This window comes from Drosophila pseudoobscura, chromosome X (genome assembly GCF_009870125.1).
Source record: "Drosophila pseudoobscura strain MV-25-SWS-2005 chromosome X, UCI_Dpse_MV25, whole genome shotgun sequence".
Lineage (NCBI taxonomy): Eukaryota > Metazoa > Arthropoda > Insecta > Diptera > Drosophilidae > Drosophila > Drosophila pseudoobscura.
The window spans coordinates 57,680,431-57,693,983 of NC_046683.1; the positions used below are offsets into that span (position 1 = coordinate 57,680,431).

Consider the following 13,553-nt stretch of genomic DNA (forward strand, 5'->3'; position numbering starts at 1 on the left):
TGCATATTATAAAATTATGGTAACTATGTTTATTTTTCTATTATTATTATACAAGAGGGCATACGGGGCACTAAAACTACAACTACTATATATGATTCCCACTTTTATCGAGCTCCTGCAGCTCTGTACCTTCGATCTTATGAGAGCCGCGATCGTACCACCAGCGCAAAATGATTGTGCGACGTCTGCGGACCACAAGAAAAATGAGCAAAACCCACACTCCCTGCAGGCCATTCACCATATCGCAGAGAACCAGGTACTTGGAGTTGGATCCCGAGTAAAATGTGATTATTTCCAGTAGCCAGCTTACTATCATAATGATGCCCAGTAGACAAACGCATTTCGCACTGAAAACAGGTTAAAAGAATACAGTAAGGATTGCTCAAGTCTCAAACAGATGCAAGGTCCGCTTACTCCTTTTTCACATCTTCGTATTTTTGCTGATCGAATATGGCATCAGTTGGTCCAGCATGGTCATTCTTCTCTGCCTTTGTATAGCCATTAATGCGTTGAAAGCCGAAGAACGATATTACGTTAACCTGGAAGATGGTAGAAGCGTATATAATGGTAATCCCTCCATCAGCAGCTGTAGCTTACCAAAAAACTACAAATTAGAATTGTGGATACAGGAGGTATGAAGTAGCGCTGCGATTCTCGGATAGATTCCGTAAGGCCTTGCAGAAAGTACGATGGCATCCCCGGCAATCCCTTCTGCACCGTAAGCGTAACCAAAGTAGCTGGTCCCGTGAAGGCAATCAAACAATAGCACACGAAATTAATGGTGGCCCACGACTTGCTCAGTTGTATGCAGCAGGGCAGCTTGTACCACACGTTGAAGAGTACGTTGAAGCATACGCAGAAGTACCAAAAGAAATAGCTTAGTATGAAGAACTGTATAACGTAGCCAATGAATCCGGTGTACGGAATCCCGTAGATGTGCACAACAGAGTGCACAAAGTAGCCCGAGGCCAAGCACAGAGACATCAAACTCAGGCAGAGACCGTGCAAGTTCCGCAGCAAACGAAGGGTCAGATGCAAATAGCTGACTAGGAGCAGGCAGGGCATGGATATTAGCATTAGGACCGCCACCATTACCACCTAAAAGAAGGAGTAAGAAAGGCAGCGTTAGTCGGGAACCAATTGGTCAAAAAAAGGGCAATTACTTTTGCAAATGCAATTTGTTCTTCGACTTGAGTGATGCACGTGAAGGCAAATAAATGTCCCGTCTTGTCAATATCCAGGCAGTAGTTTTCTTCGACGGTGTAGGATTCGTTGTCATGATCGATAATCAACAGCGATCCATCTTGCAGCACAAAGAAAACATCCTCTTCATCGTCATATTGAAAGGAGCTGCTCTTGAAGTAAAGGCCATTGTAGTGCTTGAAAAAAACAACAAGTTGGAGATCGACTTACCTGTTACATGGGTTTCCAATATCATAGTCAAGAATCGTTTCAATTTCCAGATCTTCAATGCAATTATCAAACAGAACTGCGCTTATTACAGTCGGTTCAAACTTTAGTATGCCATTGTCGCACATCGAATCACTTTGATTTTCCCGATAGATGTCCAGGTTTTCCCCAAGCGGACAGCATTTTCGAAGGCGTGAAGAAGTCTTTGCTACTGGCTGTGCTCTGTTCTTCTCCCGTTGCGAACAGTCGGCTGGTAAGGCAGTATTAATGGGCCCCAAAGACGTCGATGTGCTCGATTCGGTTGAAGAACTTTTCTCGACAGAGGTACTCAAAGAAAACGTTGGGTCCAAAGGCTCACTTGTCGTTACGTTGTCTATACCCTCAATATTACTAAAATAAGAGGACATGGAAGGTATGGTAAATATTTTATATATTTTTAAAATTGTATTCTTACCTTAATTTGTTTGCACTGTACTGGTCGGTTGTTTGGGCCAATACTAATAAAGTGCTGGGGTATGTTGTTAAATAGACCATAACGATGGCTTGTAAAGAATAAAGCTTCATAGTTATATAGGATTCTTAGACATATCTGAAAATAATGATGATAGAAACGAAGGGTTTGTATTGAAAGAGTTTTGAAAGAGAGAGAGAGAGAAAGTACAGTTTTTTCTGCCTATAGCCCTGCACCCCAGTAATATGTAAACAAAACATGTTTAAATATTCACATGTGTGCACGTAGGTTAGTTGCGGCTAACAGGTATGTTATAAAATACGTACATATTTATCTTATCTGTTCGAAACCAAGGCACAAAAATTTGTCTCATTTACAGTTATCTTTATCAAACACATGACGTCAGATTGATAATGTACATAATTGCGCTAGTAGAAACATTTTTTCAGAATTACTTTCTTGGAATATGTGCCAGCTAATAAAAGTACATTGTCAGTGAATGACAAACCCTTGAAAAATGTAATGATAAGCACCAGGACGAAGCAGTATTGGATAATGAAGGTGAATAATGATTTTGGGCGCACGTATAACGGCTAACGCCTAACGCCTAACGCCTAACGCCTAACGCCCAACGGCTACCTAGTACATATGTATGTACAATTTTTTTTTTAATTTTACGTACATGTGGAAAAATGTAAGTTCACTGCGCTAAAATTAAATAAAACCGAATTCGACCGCTGAAGTTGCTTACTAGAATAATACTACACGAAATAAACAGCTCGTGTTCTGGCATTGTATCGGTGATAAGATATGACATTGTGTCGGTGAAATGTATCAATATATGCAGGGCTCCCACAAGAAAGAAAGCAACTCTGCACAATTATGTATACGTTTTTGCTGTTTTTTTTTGCTGATTACAGCAATCTGTCTGTACTGTCTTGTTTTAAAACTAACAGCTGCATATTAAAAAAAAGAGAAAAAAAATGTGCCTGAGCGTGAAATTTAAAAATGTATATCAACTGCCACTATCGTTCAAGTTTTATCGATAGCAACCCTGCTTATATAGCTGTACAACTAGGGCTGCAAGACCATCGTGCTGAAAAGTATATCGACAGATTCCACATCCCTGGTAAATTTAGTTGGAAAACATAAACATTTCTTTTTGTCGGGGCGATTGGCTTATTTTATCAGAAAATCAGCTTGCAGGTATGCTTACTAAGAGGTTCATCGTGCTGCTGAAAGTGTTTGCATGCTAAAATGCAGAGCCAAGGCGGCCCCAGCAAGGTTGTCGCTACCCTCCGAGCGGATGGAAATGTGTATCCAATGGATCCCACTGAGCATTCCAACTTGCTTCACTACGAAATTGTAAGTAGCAAGAGTATCATATCGAGGCTAAATTAACGTTTTTCGGTTGTCTAGCGGACCGAAGGGGAACACCAACTAAAGAAGGGCAATGGGTCTGGAACATCAACTGTTGTTGACCTGGGAAAGCAACTGCTTCAATGCGCAAGGGACAGCGATGTGACTGGCGTCAAAACGACGCTTGCACATGGAGCCCCCTTTGCCTCCGACTGGCTGGGAATGTCCGCTCTGCACTTTGCTGCCATGAACAATCAACTGGAAATCTGTGAAATACTTCTACAGGGCGGGATCAATATGGACGCCAAAACAAAGGTGGACAGAACGCCTCTGCATTTAGCCTGCTACTACGGCCACGAGCGAGTAGTCAGATTATTGTTGGCGCTCAAGTGCAGCGTCAATTCTCGAGACATGGTAAGAAACGAGTTTTACCATGATTCAATAACGTGACTATGTCCCATCGCACAGCTTCGAATGACGCCGCTTCATTGGGCCGTGGAGAAGAAGCACAAAACCATTGTGCGAATGTTACTAAAATGCCAGGCGGATGTGTCGCTAGTTTCGAAATTCGGCAAGACCCCAATTGCATTGGCCGTGTACACTGAACAGGCGGATGTGTTGGCGGAACTGGAGGCGGCGCGGCAGGCCCAGGCCAGTCGAAAGTTTAACGAGGAAACGGAGGTGAGTGCCAAACAGAGTTTTGTGTGTGTATGTGTGTGTGTGTGTACAGGATACTCTTAGTTTCCGTTAGTCCCTAGTTTTTACGCTTACTTATCAACTTATCCATATACGATTTCTCACTACCGACGAATGCGATAAACCGATTCCAGCGGCAGACACATAAAAGCAGAGTATGTACCTCAAATATTCCATATTTGGTTGCTACAAAATTGCTCCAAGCTCCGAAATGTCCCGTCCCATAATACCCCACACTTTGGACTGTAGAGAATTAACAAACACCCAATGAATGACAGTCAGAAGGCTAACTATTAATATTATGTATTATATTTGATTCGTAGAAGGAAACCAGTGAGGCGGTCAATTCAATAATGAACGAGTCCGGGGACACCAAAAGGAGTGAAGATACGGAAATGTCAGTCGAAGAAAGAATGGATGTCCTGGAAAACCTCCGCGGCCGTAAGTAAAACATTATTAATTAAATCAGAAAAAATGTAGCAACCAAGTTGTCCTTTTGCAGACACTAACGTGTTGGGCAACTCGGCGTTGAACATGCTCAAGACCCACGGCATTGCAGACATGATGCAGGAGAACGACGACGACGCCTCCAAGGAAATGTTGAATACGGCACTGCAAAACGGTCGACAGCTCGTGCTCTCCGAAGGAGGCCGTATGCTGTTGCACGAAACAAAGTCGAGCATAAACATCAAGCAATATGTGAATGGAAGTGCCAGCAAAAACTCAAATGTGGGTCTTCGTCTCACCCCCAATAACTCGCCCCCCCAGAAGATTCGGATGAATGTCATCAAGCAAAAGGAGCCAGCGTCGTCCAATCCGCCTGGGGTGTCCAAGAACAAGGTAGACAGACCCATGTGGTGGTTCCCTCTACGTAACACCATTACTGACGTTCTTTTTCTAAGCAGAACATACGCATAATCTCGTTGACTGATTTTAAGAAACTTTGCGGGACGGACAATCAGCCAAAGTCTTTACAGAAAATACCCGCATCATTGGCAAGGTAGGCCGGCATCCTCGGTAGTTGCCAGCAGCCTGTCTAATCGTGTTTATTTTTCATCTTCTATACATGGTCAAAGCTCTGGAATGGTACGTCAGCTCCCCGATGGCACCAAACTGGTGAACATGCGTCAGCTTCAGTCTCGTCAGGTTTGTGGTGGCGTTGTTTTGGCTTTCTATTGATAAGATTAGTTTGGTTTAATTTCTCCTAAGCGCCGCTATGCTTGAATGTACGAAAGTAAAACTCATCATGGTCATCATCTTGTCTACTTTTAGCTGAAACTTCCATCTGTTCAGAGAACCCTGGAACCCAGCATGCTGGATGAGCAGCAGCAGCTGCTGAACGACATTATTTCCCCATCGTCCCAGCAGGCCCCCGCGGTGAGTCCCGCTACGGCGAGCACGCTGAGGGGCCAAGTGGGCACCGTGCAGACAATACAGCTGCGTCCATCCCCAGCAAGTGGAGCTGCCCTCGGGACAACAAGCAACGGAGTTGCCAGCAAGGCTGTGGGCAACGTAGCAAAGCTCGGCGCAAAGGGCGCTAGTGTAATGCCGCTGCTGACTTCTTCTGAAATTTGTCGGCAACTGCACGATCTTCGACGGCAGAACGAGGAATTGCGCCGGCGGGTGGATTCCTTTCACCGAGAAAAGGAGCAAATGCTGAAGCGCATTGACCGCTTGGAGCAGCTTGTGTTCATTCGCGAATCGGAGGCAGAAATCGATTATTTAGGCGACTTGTAGTTAGGACCTAGGATAAACTTCTATGTAAATAGCGGATAGCACTAGTGCATACCACCGGAGGGAACTTTTTATTTAATATGTCACTATATTGACTGCTGGCGCACGTATCGTCGTACAGTTTTCTAATGAAGGAGCTCAACAGTTAAGTTTTAAGTTTTAAGAATAGTTTATCAAGCTAATCAGCTAAGTGTAAGTTCAGTTGCTAAACACAAATTGTTTGAGCGGTTTCATAACATTTTCTAACAGATTTGTATTAATATGAAACATTTTTGTTTTACTGCTGGCTGTGGCTGGGTATTGAGGGCAGTTTGAGGTCGTGGCGGAGGACACACGACACCCGAGACATTCCTCTGGTGTTCAGGGGAACGAATGTCGACAACGCCTGCAAGATCATAAAGAAGTCTGCACTGCATTTAGTCGAATTATTTAAATGTGTACCCGAAAATTAAATCTAGCATCGACAAATATCGAGTGTAGTACGACATTCGTGAATCGATATAGTATCGATATAGCTGTATCGATAACCCATCCGTTGCACGTGTAGGCAAAATGGTAAGGAGAATGGAAATAAATAAAAATTGCACGACAATGAAATTGACATGTTCTCTTCCGACAGGGTAAAAAGCAATCAGATGAGATACCGGGTTTTCCTTCGTTGGACAACGATGCGGGTGGCGGTGGACGGGGCGACGACATCCTCAAGAGTAAACCCAAATCAAAGAAAAGCGGCGGGTTTCAGTCCATGGGTCTGGGCTTTGAACTAATCAAAGGCATCACAAAGCGCGGCTACAAAGTGCCCACGCCTATTCAAAGGAAGACCATTCCACTCATCTTGGAGGGACGAGATGTTGTCGCCATGGCCAAAACTGGCTCTGGCAAAACAGCGTGCTTCTTGATACCTCTGTTCGAGAAGCTGCAGCGTCGCGATCCAACAAAGGGCGCTCGCGCCTTGATACTATCGCCCACTCGGGAGTTGGCAGTGCAAACATACAAGTTTATCAAGGAACTGGGTCGTTTTATGGAGCTGAAGACCATTCTGGTACTCGGTGGCGACTCAATGGACTCGCAGTTCTCGGCTATCCACACATGCCCGGATGTTATTGTCGCCACGCCGGGCCGTTTCCTCCATCTGTGCGTCGAAATGGACCTAAAGTTAAACTCCATAGGTCAGTATTTGGGCCCCCTGCTTGTGCGCAAATGCATAACGCCAATAACCAATGTCTACCTTCATCTTTGCAGATTATGTAGTGTTTGATGAAGCCGATCGCCTCTTTGAAATGGGCTTCGGCGAGCAGTTGAATGAAACGCTGCATCGACTGCCTGCTACACGCCAAATGGTTATGTTCTCCGCTACGCTGCCCAAGCTATTAGTGGACTTTGCACGCGCCGGATTAAACGATCCAGTCCTCATACGCTTGGATGTGGAGTCAAAACTGCCAGACGCATTGGCCTTAAAGTTTCTACATTGCCGGCCCGATGACCGCTACACAGCCCTCGTGGTTCTGCTCAAATATGTTATCCCCAAGGAGTCGCAAACCGTTGTGTTTGCCGGCACACAGCATCACGTTGAACTGATTTCCTTTATACTCGGGGAAGCTGGCATCTCCAACACATCCGTCTACTCCAGCCTGGACCCAGCTGCGCGTAAGATCAACACGGCCAAGTTTGTGAACAAAAAGGTTTCGGTACTGATAGTCACCGACGTGGCGGCGCGCGGAATAGACATACCAAGCCTGGACTATGTGGTCAACCTTCACTTTCCGGGAAAGCCCAAGCTCTTTGTGCACCGTGTGGGACGATGTGCCCGAGCGGGACGTTCTGGCACCGCGTATTCCATATTCTCCACCGATGACACTGCCCACTTGCTGGACCTGCACTTGTTCCTCAATAGGCCCTTCAATATCCACGACAGCTCCACCATGGGCACCATTCCACAAGACCTGCTGGAGGAGGAGCATCTGAGCGTGAACGAGATAAAGAAGAGTCACCATATAGTAAGTAGTTATACGAGTGGTTCTGCACATTATTCATGCCTTTTCTCTTGTTCTGTTTAGGCCGGAGTATTACGCACCAGCGAGAATGCCTACAAGAAGTACTTGAGCTCGCGTCCAGTGGCCTCCACAGATGCGAACGCGCGCGTGAAGAAAATTAAATTCTACGCACTAAAGCCCCTGGAGGATTTCTTCACCGCTGCTCCCGCGCTCGCCCAAGCCGCCGAGGTCAATGGCCAGTCGAGTGAGTCTCGGGAAGAGGTGGCTGCTGCCGAGCGCAAGTTGCAGGAGGACAAGCACGACATACTGGTCAAAATGCGCAACTTTAGGCCGTGTGGAGTATGATAGCCGCCATTATTTTCCCAGAAAACACTCTAATTTCTTCGATTATTTGTTGCAGACCGTTTTCGAGCTCAACTGCACACAGAAGTCCACTCAATTCGTTGTGATGAAGACAAAGCGCTCAGAGCACGCGGAGGTCATCAAAAAGTTCCGACAGCAGCGCGCTGACGAGGATGTTGACGAGGCTCAAAGGGACGCTGAAATACAGGAGCCAAGCACAGCCAGAATGGACACCGCCGATGAAGAGGCCATTAGTAGTACATTTAACAAGGTCGTGGCGCCGAAGCGACGTCTGCACATGGATGACCTGTACAAAGAGAAGCCAAAGAGGAAGAAGCGCAGTGCCAACACCAAGGACGCAGAGCATTACGTGCCCTATCAGTCGGCCGACAAGCACACCGAGGATGGTCTGGCCATCAACACGTTCGAGCGCCAAGCACAAAATGCCGAGTTCTCGGTTGTGGATCGCAACTCTGCACAAGACGCGAAGCACAAGCCCGGGCTGAAGAAATGGGACCGCATCAAGAAGAAAATGGTGTCCGTGCAGGATCCCCGGGCCAACAAAATTCGCACCGAATCTGGCGCTTGGATTCCTGCTTCCTTCAAGACGGGCCGCTACACGGATTGGAAGGAGAAGTCCAAGATCGAGGAGCAGGTGGAGCGTGAGACCGCTGGCAACGATGAGGACAGCCGCAAGCCGTTGAGCCATGCCCAGCGCTACCCTGTCAGCCGACATGCGCGCCACAATGTGAAGGTGGAGCTTAAAAAACGAATGGGTGGCCCCGACAAGGAGCTGCGTCGACCCGAGCAAATCGTCAAGTCCCGCATGCGCCTGGAGTTCATCAAGAAGCGCAACGAAGATAACGCAGAGCGAAAAGCTGAGAACCGCAAGCGCAGCATGAGGAAGGATCAAAGACCTCGAGCTCAAGCAACTGGTGGAGGAAGAGGTGGAAGCAGAGGAGGAGGTGGCGGTGGCGGTAGAGGAGGAGGTAAAGGTGGACGTGGAGGTGGAGGCGGCAGAAAGCGGAAGTAGAGATGCCCTTAATGTCCGGTGAGTACGAGTCTGCCTTGTTCGCAACTAATCTAAGGTAAATTCAAGCCAAGAGTCTCGGAGCGAAGGAATGCAGCCCATGAAATCGTTACGTGCCGTATGGTGGCCTCAAAACGTGTACTTTCGGAGTACATCGGTTGGCTGGTGGTGATCCGTTGTCTGTCAGGGAAACCCATTAGCAGGCGTTCCGAAAGCCATTTCCATTCCGGGCTGATACACAGCTGAAAGACGAAGGCAATGCGCAGGCGTGGCGGATGCTTCACATCACATTTCACTCGAAATTAATGAAGTGTTAGGAACATAGGGGATATAGGCGAGGACTTTGTTTGGGTGGCGAAACACCTAGAAGCTCGAGCTGTTCAATATTCGGGGTACATGGAGGCAAAAGTGGAATTTAAATTGAGTAGCTAACCATCCCCTGGCTGGCTGCCTCTACTAGAACATGACCCAAATAGGACTTGGCACAATGAGCGCGCCCGACCTATGTGCGTGCCGCGGGAATGCGTCACGGGGTGTGTTCACCACGTGCAGGCCAGCGATTCGGGGAAGGGCGCACCCCTTGTCCGATGACACGCACATCCTGTGCGGCGTGGCCCAAGTAAACACACTCTGCACCCCATGACCCTCACGCTCCTGCGTACCGCTTTTGTTTATTCATCCTTTTGAAAGTCGGCCATCAGCCATCTCTAGAGAGACAGACAGATCCTCAAACCGGGCTACCGCCCGCAGAATGAGCCCAGAGTCACGCAAAAGAGGCAATCATTCGGATCTCTAATCCAGCCAATCAATTAACCTTCGTCTAGGATACCATACCATCATCGGGGAGGAGCTGCTGCTGCTGCTGCTGCTGCGTGCCGCCTTGTTCCGTGGCTCCATTGGATTTTTGTATATAAACAGCTTGAGATCGGGGTCCCCCTGCTCCCTGCTCTTTTCTCAGGGGGTAAACCAGCACTAAATCCGTCTTTTGTTTTCTTTATGCTCCACAGAGATCCTCAACGACGCTGCCCGAAGGCGCACCTCTCTAGAAAGGGAAGGTACTACATTATTAATCCCCACTACCCGGACAAGGCACTCAAAATATTTGTTCAATAAGATTGGGCGTCACACCCGTGTTCGGGCATTCGCCCGCTGCTTTTTGTATTTCGAAAACGTTTGATAAAAATACACTATGAAATGTGTGAAGTACGACATCTTTGAAGTGCGGTTAGGGTGGCTATGGGGAATGCCATAGCAGGGCTACAGGCTTGGGGAATGGGAAATGGGGGACAGGGACTGGGACTGGGACTGGGACTGGGGATAGTGGCATGCCATAAACAAATTCTCAATTTCGATCTGGAACACTCATCTGGAGGAAGCTCAACTCGAGCAGCAGCAGCGGCAGCAGCAGGCATCTTCGTTGGAAGACTCACGTTGCCGAAAATAGCATGACAGCGCATATGGGGCATGTGGCAGATGGTCCCCATCCCAGTCCATTCCATCCATGGACCGTGGGATTCCCCCTGGGTCCACAGTGCATTCCATGGTTGCTGATGCACCATCCGAATGTGGCACAGGAATGAGTTTTGGTGCATGTGCATTTGCGTGGGGCAACACCCGTTCGTTTAACTGCCGCCACTTCATTTTCGCAGTTGCTGCCTCGAGGGGCTGCTTAAAATAGAACCAATGCATATGTCCCCAACTACATACCCACCTCCAGCCCCTTGGTGGTGGGTGCCACAGGACTTCAGCAGATATGCAATTGCGTGGATGCACATTCGAAATGCAACATTCAACGTATATTTGGGCTGTGCCGCAGAGCCAGGGCCAAACCGAGGAGAGTGAGACAGAGCAGATCCATTCGGATGAATGAAATTTTTGTGCTCTGAAGTATTTTGTATGTTTTTTGTTTGCCACACGGGGCAGCCACTTGAAGCGTGCTGCTGATCTGATGCCGGCAGCTATTTGGAAACCGACTTCGCTCTTGACGCTCTTGAACTGTCAAAGAGGCGGTGCCCATGGCACACATGTTTACAATCAGAAATCACTTGGCAGCTGCCAACCCACCCGCTGGAAAGTGTGAAAAGTTCCATGCTCGTTCCGCACAAACCTTGCAGCTAAAGTATATATGTATGTACATATCATATGTATTGTATATCGGAGATGCACGTATGCAGGGCCAAGTGCATTTCGAGAGTCAGTCTCGTTTGGCATTCGGCCCGCGGCTACGCTGCCCCCCTTTGGCTCTAGTCGAACTCGACTCCCAGCTCAATTATCGGGTGAACAGTAAGTGCCAGCCGGCATTCCTGTGACGTGTCTAAATATATACTATTCAGGGACTGTGGAGCCCACTCGGCATTGCCCAGACCTTGGCCCAGCAGCAGGAATATGCAGGCATAAACCCGGCCCCAGGGTGCACCATGCAAAGGCCTGAGTTATGGTTTGGTTTCATCGAATTCCTGCCATCCAAATCCAACAAAAATGTCTGAATTGATTTCCTATGAGCGCCCTATCGCTTTCCCCCACCACAGAGCTCAGTCATCCGCAATCAGAGCCCCACTCCCGCATCCCAGTGCCGCCACCGCCGCCGCCGCCACAGCATTCCAATCCGCACTCCGATGTGTGAACAAGCAACCAGAACAGTTGAAGTATTATTAAAAATCCATAGCCCCAAAGCCACACAGTGTTCTGTCGCCCCTCTGTCTCCCCCTCGGTACGCGGAGCATGAATTTTCCACGCCATTCCGCTTCATTCAGTGTGCGGTGTGCCAAATTTCTGTGTGAAGTTCGGATTCGAGTGGATATGTCTGCCTTAAGTCCGTCGATGCCTCGAGATCCAGTCCAGCGGGAGCAGCGTGCGGGTGGGCGGGGGTGCAGGCGTGCCGAATTTAAGGGGTTTGTTCTCTGTTGCAACCCCTAGCGAGTGCGTTGAAGCCATTTGGGGGAACGGAACAGCTGGAGGAGGGGGAGCCAGCACTGGGCACCAGATGACAGACATCTTGTTGCGACGATGGTATCAGAGAAAAGTCAATTCAATCAAATAAATGAGGCGGACAATCGGGAACTGGGGGAGCGTCCAATTGCAGCGGCATGTAGCACAATTTACATCGAGAGATACCCTCTTACTTGACGACTCATTCTGTCGACCAATTTACAGATTGTTGAACTCACGCAAGGCCCAGCCAGGCAGCCAGCCAGCCAGCCAGCCAGAGCAGAGCACAGCAGTCCATCTAGGGCCTAATCTACGCCTCGCCTCAAGATCTTTTCTGCATGTGTATGTGTGCGTGTGTGCACATGTGTGTGTGTTTGTGCATGTTTCTAATTTGAGCTGCCCAGACAATTGCAGACAATTTACTGAAGAATGCGTCTAAGCGTCACTTAAAAACGCATTATTCAATTTATGCCATCCATCCAACAGATCTACCAGATCCACCACCAGATGCAAACGAAAGCGGAAAATCGGTGCAAGATGCAGATGCAATAATGTCTGAATGCTGTACGACTATTTCTGAAGGAAATTCGACCCTAGAGCTCCACAGAAGAATGAAGATTAGGCTTTACATATATGTATTCACATGCATTGGTAGAATTAAAATTAGTCATTGATTTTCAAACCATGCCATTTTGGCGCGCAGCTCTAGCTGCTTTTTTCGAATCGGTTATTGGCCCTCTTCGCTTTTTTTGAATCGGTATGAAGTGGTAGCAACAGTGACACAACAGCAACAGTCTTCATATTCGCCGCATTCAATTTGCATGGACCAGCCTCATTTGGCGGGAAATAAGCTATATTCTGCAGAATAGGAGGAATCTACAAAAAGATTTTAAAAACTATATCCGGTTTGGTTGGTTGTTATCATCGGTTTATTTCTGAGGGTCAGACGGCCACACTGCTGCTCATGCATGCAACGAAAAAATGAGTCGGAAGAACATCGTTTTGAATGGGATATGGAAAGGGGTATGGACAGGAGGCAAAAACAGGCCAAAGGCCTTTACGAACCACACCTCGGCGAGTGTGAGGACAATATACCTTGAAAACACAATTTGAATTTTTTTTTAAAGGTATATAAGGGTGTATTTCACATAGCATGCGTTGCATTTTCTAAACCGTTTTTCCCGTTGTCCATACCATCTATTTCCTCCCATTGTTGAGAATATGTGTGGCTACCATGCATTTGCCATGTAATAAATTAATGCTGCTCAAAATGTTATCTTTTCCGTGCATCATTTATTCTAATGGATTGCATTTAAATCCTTGTCGCCCATTGAATTTCAAACATTTTCTACTTGGCGCTATAGTTTGGTGGGACGTGCTCTCTTTTTTTTGGGAATTGCTCTCTACATTGTGGTGGGAAATCCGCTCTTCATGGAGGGATTTTTCGTCGGAACCATGAGACTCATTACACACCCTTAAGATTTTTACCGTTGGCAACATTCATTTTGTATGGGCCAGACTCATGTGCCGAGAAATGAGCAACATTCTGCATACCCTGGGAGAAATGGATATTATAGAATTGTGGAAATGTTTGTCATCTGTTTCCATT

General features: G+C 47.3%; 3 protein-coding genes and 1 long non-coding RNA gene across 7 annotated transcripts; 3 read left to right on the forward strand and 1 right to left on the reverse strand.

The window, feature by feature from the left end:
* On the reverse strand, positions 1–2,704 carry mthl14 (methuselah-like 14). Of its 2 annotated transcripts, none has more exons than XM_015188144.2 (7): positions 2,544–2,704; positions 1,865–1,999; positions 1,414–1,800; positions 1,164–1,350; positions 598–1,098; positions 415–539; positions 1–347 (listed from the first exon to the last, which is right to left on the reverse strand). In XM_015188144.2, the coding sequence occupies exons 2-7, from the start codon at positions 1,972–1,974 to the stop codon at positions 86–88; spliced, it is 1,572 nt and encodes a 523-aa protein (XP_015043630.1). In that variant the 5' UTR covers positions 1,975–1,999; positions 2,544–2,704; the 3' UTR covers positions 1–85. The 2 variants fall into 2 exon arrangements, with proteins under 2 accessions (XP_015043630.1, XP_001352496.3); XM_001352460.4 differs by lacking the exon at positions 2,544–2,704 and adding an exon at positions 2,188–2,265.
* Positions 2,705–2,920: 216 nt separating this feature from the next.
* Positions 2,921–5,917, forward strand: Atac3 (Ada2a-containing complex component 3). Of its 3 annotated transcripts, XM_033383646.1 has the most exons (10): positions 2,921–2,990; positions 3,061–3,226; positions 3,281–3,634; positions 3,689–3,901; positions 4,051–4,071; positions 4,240–4,357; positions 4,419–4,756; positions 4,822–4,916; positions 4,993–5,062; positions 5,189–5,917. In XM_033383646.1, exons 2-10 carry the CDS (start codon positions 3,119–3,121, stop codon positions 5,651–5,653), a joined length of 1,782 nt encoding a protein of 593 aa, XP_033239537.1. In that variant the 5' UTR covers positions 2,921–2,990; positions 3,061–3,118; the 3' UTR covers positions 5,654–5,917. The 3 variants fall into 3 exon arrangements, with proteins under 3 accessions (XP_033239537.1, XP_033239538.1, XP_001352497.3); XM_001352461.4 differs by lacking the exon at positions 4,051–4,071 and having other exon boundaries at positions 2,962–3,226; XM_033383647.1 differs by lacking the exons at positions 4,051–4,071; positions 4,240–4,357; positions 4,419–4,756; positions 4,822–4,916; positions 4,993–5,062 and having other exon boundaries at positions 2,959–3,226.
* A 143-nt stretch (positions 5,918–6,060) lies between these two features.
* On the forward strand, positions 6,061–10,222 carry LOC4812193 (ATP-dependent RNA helicase DDX54). Its single transcript, XM_001352462.4, has 6 exons — positions 6,061–6,205; positions 6,270–6,819; positions 6,893–7,647; positions 7,708–7,983; positions 8,045–9,037; positions 10,024–10,222. The coding sequence occupies exons 1-5, from the start codon at positions 6,203–6,205 to the stop codon at positions 9,017–9,019; spliced, it is 2,559 nt and encodes an 852-aa protein (XP_001352498.3). The 5' UTR covers positions 6,061–6,202; the 3' UTR covers positions 9,020–9,037; positions 10,024–10,222.
* Positions 10,223–10,865: 643 nt separating this feature from the next.
* Positions 10,866–11,688, forward strand: LOC117184778 (uncharacterized). The gene is made up of 2 exons (XR_004470228.1): positions 10,866–11,299; positions 11,350–11,688. It is a non-coding gene; the product is annotated as an uncharacterized lncRNA (long non-coding RNA).
* The last annotated feature ends 1,865 nt before the right edge of the window (positions 11,689–13,553 follow it).